General features: G+C 42.4%; 1 protein-coding gene across 2 annotated transcripts in view; it reads left to right on the top strand.

Moving 5' to 3' along the window:
• Positions 1-16,801, top strand: part of AMPH (amphiphysin) — a 248,408-nt gene that overhangs the window by 137,542 nt on the left and 94,065 nt on the right. For both annotated transcript variants that reach the window (XM_027071625.2, XM_027071623.2), the window contains exons 3-5: positions 2,044-2,098; positions 9,736-9,830; positions 11,987-12,082. In XM_027071625.2, the coding sequence (XP_026927426.2) occupies positions 2,044-2,098; positions 9,736-9,830; positions 11,987-12,082 (246 nt within the window). The remainder of the gene's footprint in view (positions 1-2,043; positions 2,099-9,735; positions 9,831-11,986; positions 12,083-16,801) is intronic.

Here is a 16,801-nt window from a genome sequence, read left to right as displayed (position 1 = left end):
CACACCCGAAAAACAAATAACCCAGTGAAGAAATGGGCAGAAAACATGAATAGACACTTCTCTAAAGAAGACATCCGGATGGCCAACAGGCACATGAAAAGATGCTCAACGTCACTCATCAGGGAAATACAAATCAAGACCATCAATATTTTCTTTTCATTCTCCTCACCCATTCCCCATAGTTTTCCACTCTAATCTTTGATGTTTTGGAAATCCAGAAAGGTGTTTTGTTTCGTTTTGATCTAGCTTATGGCAGTTTGCCTTCATAGGATGTTTCTGAATGGTTCAACAGGAGAAGGGAAACTTAAGAGTTTTCATTTTAAACCATATTGAGACACCATGCATACTATCCCATATAGGAGAATGTTCTCATCCAGAAGCCCTTTTCAGATAGCCATAGTCTTAAACATTCCTTTCCACGGTTGCTTTGTATTAATTACTATCTATCTTTACACATGATGGGCATTTTGTCTTTACTTTGTACTCCCAAATATTTTGAATGGTTACTGCAGAGCTAAATGTAACCTGCTTTGGAATGCAATTTTTATTTCAATACTTTGGTTCCTCCGCTAGACTGCAATCATTGAAGGAAGTAGGGTTTTTTCCCCTTTTTACTTCCTCCCCTCCCACATTTTTTTTTTTTTTGCTATACGCTAACCAACACATGCTTGCTGAATTGAATGTGGTTATGATAGTTGCTGTATTTTTAACTATCAAGTTAGACTTAAACTATAGTTGCTGTTTTATTAATTATCAAGGTGGAGCCATTCTGTGTGCTAGCTCTCCGCAAGTTTGTTAAGTGGTTGTGCGGCTAAAATGCACATTTTAAAAATATTTTCAGTTGCAGGGACCTAGTAGCTACCCTTTCTGAGCCCACTGGATTTAGTTGCTACTGCTCGCGAGAGCAGCTGTTTGTCTGAGGACTTTTTCCTGTATCCCCCCCACAAGGAACAGCCCTCAACCAATGACTGACAGGAGTTGATGGCTGAATGTCCCATTTCCCTTGCTCCCCAGTTAGGATATCTAAAGGGTGTTTGATACTTTCTCCCAGAGCTCCCGGTGGCACTGAGGCTGGGCTGCCCACTGTGGCAACTGCTTGATCATGCATGCAAGGGTCTCCTCCTTCCTTGCCTCATTTCTTCAGTCCTTGCAGCGTAATCTTAGTCTCAGAGTTGCTAAGCCTTATCCAAACCAAAACAAAGATTTCTATGTCAAAATTTATTATTTCAGAGGTTCTCTAGTTTAGTGATGTCCAATAATAATATAATGCAATCCACGTACGTAATTTAAAATTTTCTAGTGGCCACATCTTAAAAGTGAAAAGAAATCATGAAATTAATTTTAATAATACAGTTTATCGGGGGACCTGGTTGGCCCCATCGTTTGAACATCCAACTCTTGGTTTCAGCTCAGGACATGATCCTGGAGAAGTAGAATTGAGCCCTGTGTCGCTTATGATTCTCTCTCTCTCTCCCCTGCCCTTCTCCTCTGTTCATGCTCTCTCTCTCAAAACAAAAACAATAATGCAGTTTATTTAACTCAGTATATCCAAAATATTATGAGTTTAACATGTAATTGACATAAAACATATCAATTTGATTTTTTTTGAAAGAAGTCTCTGAAATCTGGTATTTTACACTTTACGGTACATTTCTCTTTGGACCAGCCACATTGCAAGTGGTCAGCCTCATGTGGCTAATAGCTACCATATTTAACAGTGGTGATCGGTCTCCTACTGTCGTATTCCATGCGTCAAAATTTATGGACTTGCTAGTTCTTGAGTATATGGGAGGCCGTCTGGTGGGTATAGTTTCCATTCTCAGCAAAATGTCACTTGCCTTTTCCTTTACTTTTAAGCTGAATAAAATCTCTATAAATATCAACACTGACAGGCGCCTTCTTTAGTCTGTGTGTGTACATATTTATGCTCTTTCAAGAATGAGCCTCTGGTAATAATAAACTCTGGGACTTACTGCCTCTCGCATGTTTCCATGCAAAATATAGACAAGATGCTTAGCATCTCTGTGTTTGTGTGTTTTTCAGGCAGAGGGTACCAGGCTTCAGCGAGAACTCCGAGGATATTTAGCAGCTATCAAAGGTAAATGTGTGTGGGTTGTTTACTGCATGTCCCCAAGCCCAGATTGTTCATCACGAGGGGCAGGATTCAGCGTTAATTACAAAGCCAGTTGGCTTTCTGGCAAGATGGGTACTTGAGCACAGGTGTTCATTCCACCCACTCCCCAAATCCCATTGAAATGATAATCAGAATATACAAGAAAAAAAGATGTCTACTGTGATGCTGGAAAGGAGGAAAAAGTGCCTCCCACACCAGAGACTTCTAGGAAGTGTCGAGAGATCGAGTGAGCTTGAGACCTTGTTTAAGAAAAGCTGCAGCTGGTTTACAATTCAAGGGAGAGCATGTCCCAAGAGGAGCACACTCACAGACTCACACCCAAGGCCTCCAGCTGGAAGGGGCAAGGAGTCGTGGCAGAGGCAGATGGAGGGCTATCAGAAATCAAGGCCCTGGACCACCTGTGACTTGTGGGGACCTTCTGCACTTGCAGCCCTGTCACTGTGCAGAGACAGAGAGGCCGTGACATTGGTTTCTGGCCTCAGCCATGCAAGGCAAAAGAATGAGGTGGGTGGGGCGAGAAGAGGGCGGCAGGGAGGTATCCTCTGTCCCTGCCTGCTCTTCGTTGCCCAGCTGCCTGCACTGAGTCGGGTCAGGCTCTGTGCTGTTAGCGAAGCAAGATGGGTACTTGCTGTCTCACAACCTGAGCCAAACAGATCAAGAGTTGGACACTTAACTGGCTGAGCCACCCAGGCACCCCATGAAATTTATTTTTAAAACTAAAATGTATCTAAGCTTTTATAGGGTGGGCATATAATTTTAATTCTCATGATAGCTCTGAGGCAGGTACTTGTATTGCCTTTGGGTTACAGGTAAGAAAAGGGAGGAACAGAGAGGTTAAATAGCTTGTCCAAGGTCATGAACTACTAACCAACAGGGCCAAGATACATTCTCTGGTCCACATGTCTCCTAAAGCATTGCTTTTTTTTTTTTAATTGAAGTATAATTAACATACAGTGTTATATTAGTTCCAGGTGTACAATGTAGTGATTCAACAATTCTGTATATTTCTCAATTTTCATCATGATAAATGTACTCTATTTTTTTAATGTTTATTTTTGAGAGAGAGAGAGAGAGAGAGAGAGAGACAGAGTGTGAGTAAGGGAGGGGCAGAAAGAGGAGAGACAGAATCTGAACAGGCTCTGGGCTCTGTGCTGACAGCTCAGAGCCCGATGCGGGGCTTGAACTCATGGACCGCAAGGTCATGACCTGAGCCGAATTCGAACGCCTAACGACTGAGCCACCCAGGTGCCCCACGATAAGTGTACTCTCAATCCCCTTCACCTATTTCCCCCATCCTCCCATCCACCTCCCCTCTGGCAACCACCAGTTTGTTCTCTATAGTTAAGAGTCTGTTTTTTGGTCTTTTTTTTTTCTTTTGTTTGTTCATTTGTTTTCTTCAGTTCCACATATAAGTGAAATCATATGGTATTTGGCTTTCTCTCACTGTCTTATTTCACTTAATACCCTCTAGGTACATCCATGTTGTAGCCTTGCTTTTTTTTACCCACTGTCTTATCCAGGCTCTGGGCTCTGGGCTATGTGACTGTTAGTAGGGCATTGGTTTCACAAATGAGAGTTCATCTTTCCAGTGGGATAATGGTAACTTACTATACTGTTACTATGGAATGAGCACTTCTGCGTGCCAGGCTGTGTGCTAAGCATGGGCATATTACCTCTTTGTAACCAGCCGACACAGCTATATGATAAATGATAGCCTTGGCTTACATTTTTAAAGTAAGGCTCCGAGAACTTTCACGAGCTCATAGTTAACTGTTCAAAAAAAATTAACCCTAGGTATTTATAACAATTCGATCAGAAACTAGAAGGCACTCTAGGTATTTCTTTTACTGTTGGACACAAGCTGTCATGGATTATTTCAAGCCCAGGACTTTCTTTATGTTGGATGATTTTTTTTTTTCATGTGGATAAATGTGTTAAATGAATGGGTGAATTCAGTCTCCTTCCCAAAGTCTATATATTTTGGTCAGTTTTGCTTCCCGAATAGGAAGATCACTGCTTTAAGCATTTAAGACGCGAAGAATTCTTTTCCTTAACGTGATCTAGGAGACTCCACTGAGTGAAGAGTCAGCTCCAGAGAGACGTTGGTGCAGCATCAAAGCACCCTTTCAGTGTTGCAGACTGTGTCCTGCTTCCACTTCTGATGGTTGCATCCCCATATGGAGGAGAGAGGACCTTACAGCAGCTTTTCCCCAGCACATTTTGTTAACAAATGATACTCTGTAAAAGAGACCTGTGTTTACATTACTTTGGTCAAGGTTGGTTGGAATGAATTTTCAAACAGGCTATTACAGAGTGTATTACTACAGGGCCCTTAATATGTTCATATTATCTCCAGAAGGTCTGTGGGGTGAGCAGCATTTTACCAGGTATTCGGCTGTGGAATGTTTTTCTCAAAGTCTTAGAATTAATGTTCCTTGGAGCACATTTTGGGGTTTGGGAACACACAGAAAGACGAGGGGTAGGCATCAAATTGGTCATCATTTGGGTTTCCAAAGGGCTTTCATGGCCAACTCTCCTGGCTTTCACAAAAAAGAACACCGGCTAACTAATTGTACTGTAATGCAAGCAGCATTACCGAGAAGGGAGATCTGGCCCTGGGGAGTGATGGCCCCTGCGTCTGGTCTCAGGGACATTAGTGGGAACATCACCAGGTTCTCAGCTGCCTTGGGTTCCTTGTCCATAAGGTGCTCCAGTTTCTCTCAGAAACCCTCCACATCTCTCCCACGAGGACTCTGGGAAATTGGGTTACTCTTCATTTTATCACTGGTCTTTGGGTGCCATTCTTCTCTGTAGGTTGGTACTATTTTTGCGGATGTTTGGGTTTGCAAAGTAAATCTGGTGTTCTTGTTCATTTTAGCAGCGCACATCACATTGAGCCCTGTTTATGGACTCAATGCTGTTCTAGGAGTGGAGATGCAGAGATGACAAGACACAGTACCTATTTTCATGGAGCTGGCAGCAGAGACGGGAAGAAAGTTAAATAAACAAAAGGGCCAAATGTGCATAGTAATACATACTTTAACAGAAGCGCATGCATCACAACAGGACAGACTCCTACCTGAGGGACAGGAGACCAGGTCAAGAACCTAGACGTAAATGGACCCAGGAAGGGAGTATAAGTAGTCATCAAGTGATAAGATACACTGGAGACTAAGGTTGATGTTGGAAGGACTTCCAGGTAGAAGAAACATGTACAGAGGCCAGGGAGGCAGAAAGAAGCATGGGCTCTTTAGGGAACAAATGGATCATTGAGGGGTAAGCAAGAATCTGAGAGGGATGAGACGTGGAAAGGTAGGCAGTTGTTCGTAGAGACAAGTGATTATGCATCATATCATATTGGGGCTTTATTCTCTCCGCAGGGAAGAGAGTCATTACATTATTGTAGACAAGGGAATGAATCATGTGATCAGAATAGCATTTTAGAAAAATAGTTGTTGTGGTTTTGTGGGATTCAAGCTTGAGGGGATAAAGCTGCAAGGAGACTTCTTAGAAGTCTAGTCCGGTATTTAATAATGATGTTGATGATAGCTAGCATTTATTGAGCATTTCTGTGCTAGGCACTGAGGTAAGTTTTTACTAAGCCTCATTTCATAGAATTTTTACTGTGGCTTATGGCGTGTATTTAAAAATAAATAGCTAAGTACTTTGCTCAGCTGTTCCCATGGATTCTTTCATCTGCACCAAATGATCGATGATGGGTGTCCAGTCCAGTCTAGGGCAGTGAGAGGGGGCATGGAAGCAAAGGGCTTCATTTGAGAATCAGGCCGAATTGATGTGCCTTGGTGATGCACTCACTCTGGGAGGATGAATCTGGGATGACTCCCAGTTTTGTAACTGGGACCATGGGGTGACATCCACGAGGACTGGGAAAAGGAATAGGAACAGGTTTTGACAGGAAGTTCAGAGTTGGTTTTGGGCATGTGAAGCGTGAAGTATCAGCATATCCCGGAGGAGATGTCCAGTAGGGATTTGGAATTGGGAGTCACCGCTCTGTGGGTGGCAGTGGAGGCCAGACGCAGGGGCGATGAACACACCAGATCTTCCTCTAAATGGAGCATGGCCCAGCTGGTGTCATCAATATTTTTAGTTGTACGTGGCTTATCATGTGTAAGCATGACCCAGTGGTAGAGTTGACTGTCCTTGAGCTATCTCACAATCTGCCTTCCCCCTTCCACCCCCGACTCCTGCTTCTATATTTGCACTCCTTCTTAAGTCTCTGGAAGAAAGGCTTCCTCTCCTGTTTTCCTCAGAGCCAACTGCTGACTTCCTAAACAGCTCCCTTCTAAATAATAGGCCAAACTGCCAGATACAATATTTTAGATACTCCTGTGATGGTTTATAGCTGCTGCTGGTTATTGTCATAATGTAGTTTAACTGATGGTATTTTTAACTAGAATATACACCCTCAGGCTGTACAAGGAGGACTCTTGTAGCAGTGTAATCTCTGCATCCAATCTTAGAGGTTGAAAATAGATGCTCACAAATTTGGTGGCAAAGGGAAAGAGAGAGGATGTTGCAGTAAATGCCTTGGAGAAAGTCCAAAATTTTAAAGCAAGGGAAGTGGTTCCTACCCAATAGTAGAATAATAATTCTGTGTATGATATTGGGTGCCCATCTTGCACTTTTGGAGATCTCTAATATTTTAAGAAAATACTGGATATAGATATTATTAAATGCCAGAGGTAGCATTTAGCATCTACTTTGCTTTGATGTCGCCAAGCTACTTTGAAGGGGACTTGGGTTTTAGCTTTTTAATTTTTCTCTTATGCTCTGTCAGCAGAGTAGGTTCTAAATCCCCAAAATCTCTGCCATAAGAATGGCATTCCTTATGTATCCATCCAAGTACTTCCCATGGAGTGTTCTAGAAACAATTTCTATGTCAAAATGGATTCTTTCCAAATTCTCCATCACTACTTATCCACACAGCAATTAGCAGTTATTTTTGGCTGCTGGGAGACATATTTACTGCAACATTGTGCTTTTAGCCTCAATGAGTAAGGTCTTATATAATTTTATTTTAAGCTTACATTCACAGTTTTATTTTTCACCACAAAGGTTATTTGACCTGCAACCCCATCATTTCTTTTTCTTCCCCTTGAAACTTTGAGACCCTATCTACACAGCTGTTTATAATTTCCATCAGACCTAAGACAAAGATTTAAGAGAAAACTTCAGAGAAGGCTTTGGCATCTGAATTATAGAATGGTATCAACTAGTCACTAATTTTTGAGGGGTACACTTAAAAAAATTTTTTTTACATTTATTCACCTTTGAGAGACAGGGAGAGAGAGTGCAAGTGGGGAAGGGGCAGAGAGAGAGGGAGACACAGAATCCAAAGCAGGCTCTAAGCTCTGAGCTGTCAGCACAGAGCCCGGCACAGGGATCAAACCCACGAACCGTGAGATCATGACCTGAGCCGAAGTCAGACGCTTAACCCGACTGAGCCACCCAGGCGCCCCGAGGGGTTCATTTCTTAGTAGAGGCTTGCTTTTACTTGGGGAGGGGCGAATGTGGACGCTGGAGATACTGTCACTCGTCAGCAGCGGCCACATGAACAAGAAGAAACATTCTCCCTGGCTTGCACTCGGAGTGTGCTAGAGGACACGTGCAGGTGTTTGCATTATTTTTTGGCTGTCTCTCCACCTACATAACTTCATGGTGTCACCTCTGGAGTTTCATCTTTTGGTCACCAAGTTGTTTCAGCTGGTGTAGGCTGTACGGTGTGTTGTAAAGGGCATCCTTTAGTGTGCTCGGTGACGTCCCTTGTGGAGACAGGGTTGTAGGCTATCATACTTCATGTTGCCCTGAAACCTTCAAACTTGTCGCTTGCAAAGACCAAATCTGTTACCTGCAGCTTATCTGGGGAAGGCGGGTAGGGGGTGGTTCTATAACCTAGAGGGAAAACATACTGTGAAATACCATGTTGACTTTTGCACATACTCTTCAAGGATACACTTCTGTCACTTCGAACATCTTTTATTTTGTCCTTTTCTCATGGTTCAACCCAGAATCGGCTCCCTTAAATCCAACAAGCATGTAGTTGAGTCTAGATTGTGGCAGCTTTCAGTCTCATAGAAAACTTTCCATCATGGAGTCATTGGCATTAAGTTTATGGGATGCTTTTCATTTTTTTTTTATAAAAATTTTTTAATGTTTATTTATTTTGGGGAGAGAGAGAGAGAGAGAGACAGAGCACAAGTGGGGGAGGAGCAGAGGGAGAGGGAGACGCAGAATTAGAAGCAGGCTCCAGGATCCAAGCTGTCAGCACAGAGCCCAATGCGGGGCTCAAACTCACGAATTGCAAGATCATGACCTGAGCCTAAGTTGGAGGCTTAACTGACTGAGCCACCTAGGCACCCCAAGGGATGCTTTTCATTTCTAATGATTGCACTCTGACTTTCCTCTTTTCTCCTCTTAGCCAGCTCTTTTTCATATCCCCTAGTGACAAAGGCCAAGATGCCAGCCAGGACAGGTCTCAGCTTCCAGCTGGTAGGGAGGGCTTGTTGCCACAGGGGACACCTACAGTCAATGAACGCACTTTGGACTGTTCTGGGCCTTGCGCTGTCTCTACATAGTCCACACTGTGCCCTCCCTGTTTGGAAGGAGGAGCAGATCGGAGAGTGGAACAGACTTGGTGATACTTTATGTTACTTTATATCTTTCCTATTATTTAACAGCCATATTTATGCAACACACCAAAGCCATGTCTAACGAGCATTGTGACCCGTAGACTTAAGAACTCCAAGCTTTCTGAGCGTTCTGGTTTAAAACTGTATGTGTAGCTTCTAGTAACATTAGAAAAACTTTTCTTTTTTTCTTTTGCAAATGTTTAGGCCACTTCAACCACTTTCAGCTGGGAGGCCCTAGAATCCTGTTAATTTTGCTTCAACCTGCTTCTATAGATGGTCTTTATTTCTTATATTTAAAGCCATTTAGGATTAATTTTAATTTTGGAACTCTGTAGTTTTATGGGCCAGTATTCTGGGTGTCCTGTGTATTTATGGTTCCGTGCCACTTCGTAAGTGACCGCACACGTGATAGAACACGTTACTCTTGTTGTTTTCAGAATAGGACACCTTGTTGATTTTTTTCAAGGCTCTGTATCAGTCATTACCATGTAAATAATGAGAAACGCACAATGTAATCGGGTCAGTAGGAGACCCTCCCGGGAAGTTGTGAATACAGTCGAAAGTAACAGTCATGCCTTCACAGTTTTTCCTTAAAAGATTAGTGGGTAGTCAAGGTATTCTTCTCTTAGAAAAGTAGGGGAGGGGTACCGGGGTGGCCCAGTTGGTTGAGCATCCGACTCTTGCTTTTGGCTCAGGTCATAATCTCAGGGTTTGTGGGATCGAGCCCCACATCAGGCTGTCTGCTGACGGCACAGATCCTGCTTGGGATTCTCTCTCTCTCTCTCTCTCTCTCTCTCTCTCTCTCTCTCTCCCCCCCTCTCCCCTGCTCTTCCTCTCTCTCTTTCTCTCTCTCAAGATAAATAAATATTAAAAAAAATAAAAGTAGGGGAAAGAGGAATAGGCACCTCACCAATTAATATCCAACAAGAGTTGTTTTCTCTCCAACACCAGCCATGCAAGAAGCCTCCATGAAGCTCACCGAGTCGCTGCACGAAGTCTATGAGCCTGATTGGTATGGGCGGGAAGATGTGAAGATGGTGGGCGAGGTAAGAGCCAGGATCATGCACCACAGGAGGCCTGGGGGGTCTCTGCCAGGCTGCCGCCAAGTCCCACTCACTTACTCTATCCCTTGACCCCCGTCTTACCACTTCACAGCCTTAATCGTGAAGGTGGGAGGGGAGTGCTATGTAGCCAGAAGACGCTGTTTAGTTCTGGCATCAAGAGCATGCCAAATACACGGTGATTAGTGAACTATTATAAATCAAAATAAGAATAGTGTTTTTCTGTCTACACATCTTAGCTCATTGCAGCAGAACTGGCTCATGGCATGACTCTCTGTACTGACTTCACCCCTGCAACCTTGCTTTTCCCATCCCTTCTGGAAAACAGGATCAGGAGGTGCAAAAAGCATCTATTTCACTTAAATGCCACTGGTCCACTCGCTGGTCTGCAGATCCAAAGGACCGATGCGGACAGCCTGTTAATAGCAATGTAACTTCCAGAAGCCTTTGTCCCTAGACATGTCTGAACACCCAAAATCCAATTTCTAACCGAGGGCCATCTGGCTGGCGGGAAGTGATAAAGCGGGTATTTTCTTCTTTGGGGAAGGAGAATGGGGTGGAGACCAAGAATGATCTCTATGATAGTTGATGCGTTCTTTAATCTTCTCAGGCGTTAGCTTCCTCATCTGTGAAGTGAGACTAAGAATCATACCCACAAATAACACGTTTAAAGTCTGCGTGTTCGTGTCATCGACATGATGCTCGATACACGTGATTCTTACTGGTAATAGCAAGCCACCTGTCGGGAGTTCTCTCGTGTCCAAGTTCTTTGTTAAAGAACGGTGTTTGTCATACCCACCTCACGTGAGCTCATTGATGAACATTCAGGCACAGAAGGGATCCTTGTAAGGGATCCTTCCTAAGGGATGCGGCCACCCAGCTCAAGAGGTCTGACATGTGATGTGCTGTCTACGCAGCCTTTGGAAAGATGAGTTAACAGTGCAGCCCCAGGCCGCTCTGTGAAAATTCTGACATCCCCACACTGATTTCCATAATCTTGTTAAGACTGAGATAGAAGCAGAGCTTTAATTAGGAGGAAAGTTCTTATTGGCCCTGTTACTTCTTTAGAAAACTTTCAGAAAATGAATCTGGCAGAACCAGCCTCCACACACCCTCTCCAATACAATTATTAAGTAATTCCTTCTTCTCACATTTTTTCAATATAAAGACGCTGTTTCAACATCTTGTTGTTAAATGCTTCACTTGTATGACCAATTTCTGGTGAATGGTGTATAATTCAAAATTCATCATGAAAGGAAGACTTCTTAAGGGAATAATAGAAACGTGCGTTAATAGCTTTTCAGAGCATCGTGTTTCGTTCTATGCACGGCAGATCCCACTGTTGACATTTGTTCCGTAAGGAAATGCTGGAATTCCACCTTGGTCCTCGTAGGTCCTGCCAAGACTTTTGGAACCTTTAGATGCAGATCCAAATACGGCCTCTTCTGATGGTGAAGGAGCTCAACGCTATGTGTTCAGGGCATCTGTTCGCCTCAGAAAATGAGCCTCTTCATGCAGAGGATTTAAATTCTTTTTTCCATTTGCGTGAAATTGGTGGATGGGGATCTGTAATAATTAGGGTGAGTATTGAAGTGTGAAAAAGAAACAAAAGCAAATAAGCCCCCAAAAGTAGCTTTCAAAAGATAGAATGTTATCTCTCTCCCCTAAAGGGCTTTGCAGGTGAGCAGCCCAGGTATGGGGACAACAGGAGGCCATCGTTGCCTTCCTTACTACTCCCTCCAGGTTCGGTATGATTCTCTGAGCACTGGCCATCAGCTCTCACTTCTGCATCCCAGTTGGTAGAAGGAGGAAGCGTGGAAGATAAGCCTCCTTTTAGGGACACCTCCTGAAAGTTCACCCCATTGGCCAGACCTTAGTCCAGTGGGCTGTGCTTAGCTGTGCCGCGGGCTGGCAAATGTAGTCTGTATCCTCGGTACCCTATATTGTAAACTGGAACTGGTAGTCAAGTTGCCTTGAAATTGTATTGTATTATTAAATAATCCACCTTTTCTTCTGGCCTCTACTATCCAGGGGAGTCCTATTTATCTAATTTTGTCATTTTTGATTTTTCAGAAGTTTGGTGAAAAGGATCCAATTAAAATCATTCAGCAGTAATCTCTTTTTTCTCTTTTTTCTTTCAGAAATGTGATGTCCTGTGGGAAGACTTCCATCAGAAACTAGTGGATGGGTCCTTGCTGACACTGGATACCTATCTGGGCCAATTTCCTGACATAAAGGTATTTTACTTTGTGTCTATAATGGGAGGAATTGAATGGTTCCATGGACTAATTGAAACACAGGCAAGGGAGGGGCGCCTCTGTGGCTCAGTCAGCTGAGCGTCTGACTTTGGCTCAGGTCATGATCTCATGGTTCGTGAGTTCGAGCCCTACGTGGAGCTTTGTGCTGACAGCTCAGAGCCTGGAGCTTGCTTTGAATTCTGTGTCTCCCTCTTTCTCTCTGCCCCACCCCCACTTGTGCACTCTTTCTCTCTCTCTTTCTCTCTCTCTCTCTCAAAAATAAATAAACGTTAAAAAAATAAAATAAAATAAAAAAAAAGAAACACAGGTAAGGGATAAGTGGAGTTCAGAGTCCTCAAGCTGACATCAAAGACGGTAACTTTTCATTCATTTAAGCATGGACGTGTGATCCTGTTCCTATCAGTTTTGAAATGAAATGTAGCTACAGAAATGACATTTTCCCCTTTGGCAGACTGCTTCAACTTTTATTTCTCTGCAGACATCTTTTTAATACTCTAGATATAAAATTGCAAACCAGATACCAAAAATTCCAATCTTCTTTATGTTCAGACCTTTTTTATTGCATAGCGTTTGATAAGAATTTCCATTAGAATAAACAGCGGTCACAAGGAAAGGAGAAAACTTCATTGTGAACATGAGAGCAAAAAAATGTGATCTTCCCGTGTTTACTATTCGTAACACACCTGCATATTTTTTCTCTCCTTAAAATTTTCTGCTTCCAATTGAATTGTTAAGATACAAGCATTTCAAGTGCATTAGCATCTGGATCTAAAAATACCTTGTCTAGAACATTTGTCTTATTTGACACTTGGATTCATTGAAAGGGAAATATATAAGTGAAGGATTGAACATCATAGATTTGGAATTAACTCTGGAGGTAGACATGGTTTTTAAACCTTCAGGGCTGTATATAGCAAATGGTAGCATTAATAGATTTGCCCGACCCCCACCCCCCCATTGTCTTTCCTGCTCAAGTAAGAGACCAAGTAAGATAACCTTGTGCTGCCCTTCCTTTAGTGTGAAGGAAGCCATGAACCTGCATCCACCCACCTGCAGTGCCTTAATTCAGTGATTTCTTATGTGAAGGTCCACTTTTACCTGGCCTGCTTTGTAGCCATGGCCATGAAACATAGTGAAGCTTCTCGGCCAGAACAGCACACCTATCAGTGATGTTAATTTCCTTGGTCCCACACAGAATACCTAACAACTAGTTGGCCAACATCCGAAGTGTTATTTTGGGACACAGGGGCACCAGACAAGAACCTCAGGGGGATCAGATGAGGTACATTAGCCTTGGTGGCAAAATGTAACAGAGAACAAATCCAAATGATGGATTCTCAGTTATGTTATCATAATATGCAAGACATTTTATTGAGCCATTGCAGGACCGTATCCTCATGAAAAGGTATAGGTTGGCTTTTGAAAGTTTTCTGAGAAATGTAAAAATTAAACTGAAAAAATTTTAGAATTCTGTGAGGCTGCATGCACTAACCTATAGAGAATGTGTCTTGGGATATCTTCAGATTATTTGGTAGACAGTCACATTTTGTCTTGGAATTTATAACACTCGTGGAGCAAACAATCTCAGAATCCCTATCATACTTCGGGATATCATATATTACATGGTAATTTAATCTCCATAAAAATCACTTCCAAATATGTCAGGAGAAGATAAGGGAAAACTTTGACCTCATAGTCAAAAATTTCAAAGCAGTTTGCAACTAGTCTAAATTATTCATATATTAAACATTCATAGTATGATTTAACTAAGCAAATGGGGGCTGTGACTGACCAGAGAAGAACACATTTAAAAAGTTGTTGCGTTTCAGGAACAAAAACTTGGTATCATCAAAAAAATGTGGAGGATCTCAGTAGTTATGGTACTTGCCAGTCATAGTTATTTGGAAATTGGCCATACTCTCTAGGAGCATATAATTTAAAAAAATTTTAGTGTTTATTTATTTTTGAGAGGGAGAGACAGAGCACGAGCATGGGAGGGGCAGAGAGAGAGGGAGACACAGAATCTGAAACAGGCTCCAGGCTCTGAGCTGTCAGCACAGAGCCCGACACGGGGCTTGAGCCCACGAATTGTGAGATCATGACCTGAGCCGAGGTCGGATGCTTAACCTACTGAGCCACCCTAGGAGCATATAATTTTATAAGACAAATACACCCAGAAGTACCTGCATTGAAACATAGATTAAAATAAAATCATTATAAAAGACATTGGCTAGTGTTTTCAGTTTGTTCCAAGTCAGAAAGATGAAGAACTTAATAGAACTTTTAATTAAGCAGTTCTTGAGGTCCATAGTTGAGGCCATGCAGAAAGATGATCCTTCAGTGACTGAACAATCTTTACACTAGAGATTTGGGAATAATATCATCTACCTGGATGTCTTGAAAATAAGTGAAATACATGCCTTGGTGTTGCCTGCATCATGCAAAGAGGCTGAAAGAATCACTCTTTCTCTTTCTCTGAGGTTACATTTAGAATATCATACCATACACATAGGGTTTCAACCAAGATAGATAATTATGAAACCATTTCATATGACAAAGAGTTGAGGAAATTGCATTTCAATAGGAAAGGAAACTGTCTGGAATTAGAGCGTAGACAGGGTAGCTGCTTCTCATATTTGAAAGACTGTTTTCTGTGAAGATACACTTAAGCTATTCTCTGTGTCTTTGTTCACTGAATGGAAGGTAGAAGCGGATGTAGGCTCTGTCACTTTGTCACGTTAGTGCTGAATGATTATGTAATGAATGGGTTATTGAATGAAAGGAGGCTGATGATTAAAAATACCGAGTAGAGAATTTTCAGAGCATGGAACACAATTGACTTCCTTGACTTCCATTGAAAGCAAACAGGCCAAGTGTAGTTAAAACGTCAGGCAAATTTCCAAATATTTACTGCAGCTCACCAGCAAGGGCTATGAAGTACCATTCATGAGGGAATGATATTTGATTTTTCCAACTGTGATTGGCAGGGCACCCAGTATTATAGTTCTTATTATGCAGCACTGACATCTGAAATCAATCCTAGAATAAGAGCCAGTTTGTCATCAATGCAGGCAGGCTTACAGCTCTGAGCAGTTATTGTAAAATGGAGTTTAGATTCTGTCTTGGCAGCCACGCAGAAGCACCTAAACATACATTTATGGCAGTGAGCCAAAGTGAATCCAAATTGGGGTTATTATCGAAATTTTTGAAAAATACAGTAAATTAAATTTTTTACTCTATAAGGTGAGCGTGCAGTGGGAAATCTGAAAAAAATTCAATTGAACCATCTAATTAAACAATTTGCCATCAAACTAGTGAATTTATTTAATGAAATTTGCCACTGGATGGTGACATAAGAATTGTATCACGTTCTATATAAAAGCCAACGTGAATGAACTCGACCCTCACTTATGAGACTTCTTTTTTTCAAGGTTTTCAAATACCAGATAGGTAAGGAAATAAGATTGATTTGTATTTCCAGCACAAAACTGAGGGGTGGCCTTTAAAACAGTCACTTCTACCTTGGTAAGCCCTGCTCTGTAGTTGACTTCTAAGTTACATAAGAAAATGAGTCATCGCTTCTTGTTTTTGAGCAAAAACAAAAACAAAAACAAAACAAAAAACATGACCCAGTGTACTCTTCCATCTTATTCTCAGGCTCAGAAGTAATTGAATTTTGGCTCTTTTAAAAATCACATTCATCTTCAAAGAATCAAGATTTGCTTCTTGGAAAATACTAAAGAAGAGTTCCCCACCCCGATCCCTACCCTACATATCCACAAAGCAGAGCTCTATCAGAATTACGTAGAGTCTCACAAGACCATTGCTTCAAGGGCCAGTGGTCCCTTGAAGGTAATAGTTAGATGTTTGCTAAAAATAATGAGCCCTGTCACCTCATAGGCACACTGTGTCCACCAGAGTTCACTGAAGGGCATCACTGCATGCTGCCTAGACTCATTCATTGCATATCTTTAAGCCAGTGTGAGTCAGCCATTCCTTCCACTACTAACACTAGTTGGATGTGGCAGGTGTAGAAGGTAAAGGGATTGGAAGCAGCTAAATGAGAGTAACTGCCCCAACCCACCTGTCACCAATCCCGAAGGGGGTGTAGAGGAATAGCATAGAGTGGTAGTTGAATGATGGGGTCCATCAGAGAAATAGGGGAGCAGTTAGAAGGAGGAGTAACCAAGAGTCAGGAGCAGGGTGGGGACTGGGTGAGGCAGGTGAGGGCACTAGAGTTCAAGCCAAAAGGAGGCACCTGCTCTGGGTTGCTGATTCTGCACGTTTTTGACCCAGAGAGTAAGGGCCTTCTTAGATATTGTGTCCTACGGGTCTCACGGGCATCTCCCTGCCCCTGGCACTGGTTGGGGCAGGAGTAGGGGAGGGTGGGAACTGACATCTAATTCATCTTTGCCAGAGACTTTCTGAGCAATTCTGGAAACGTTAGAAGTTAATCCCGTGCGCCTCAAAATCCTCTATACGTAAAGTGGGAATAATCCCTACAACACCCATACTAGATGTTGCTGAGGGTCTGTGCGTTGTGACTGTTTTGTGTGCCACAAACATAATTTTATTGTTGTTTTCTTCTTCCTTCCGTGCACAATTTAAAGTGTTTTTAAGGATCTCCTCCTGCTGTAGTTCTCAGATTGGACTAACTGGCTGTAACTGGACTGCTAGGGATCTTTTTAAAAAGGACAG

The sequence above is a fragment of the Acinonyx jubatus genome, chromosome A2 (genome assembly GCF_027475565.1).
Source record: "Acinonyx jubatus isolate Ajub_Pintada_27869175 chromosome A2, VMU_Ajub_asm_v1.0, whole genome shotgun sequence".
Taxonomy (NCBI): domain Eukaryota; kingdom Metazoa; phylum Chordata; class Mammalia; order Carnivora; family Felidae; genus Acinonyx; species Acinonyx jubatus.
This window is presented reverse-complemented; position numbering and strand designations above follow the sequence as displayed.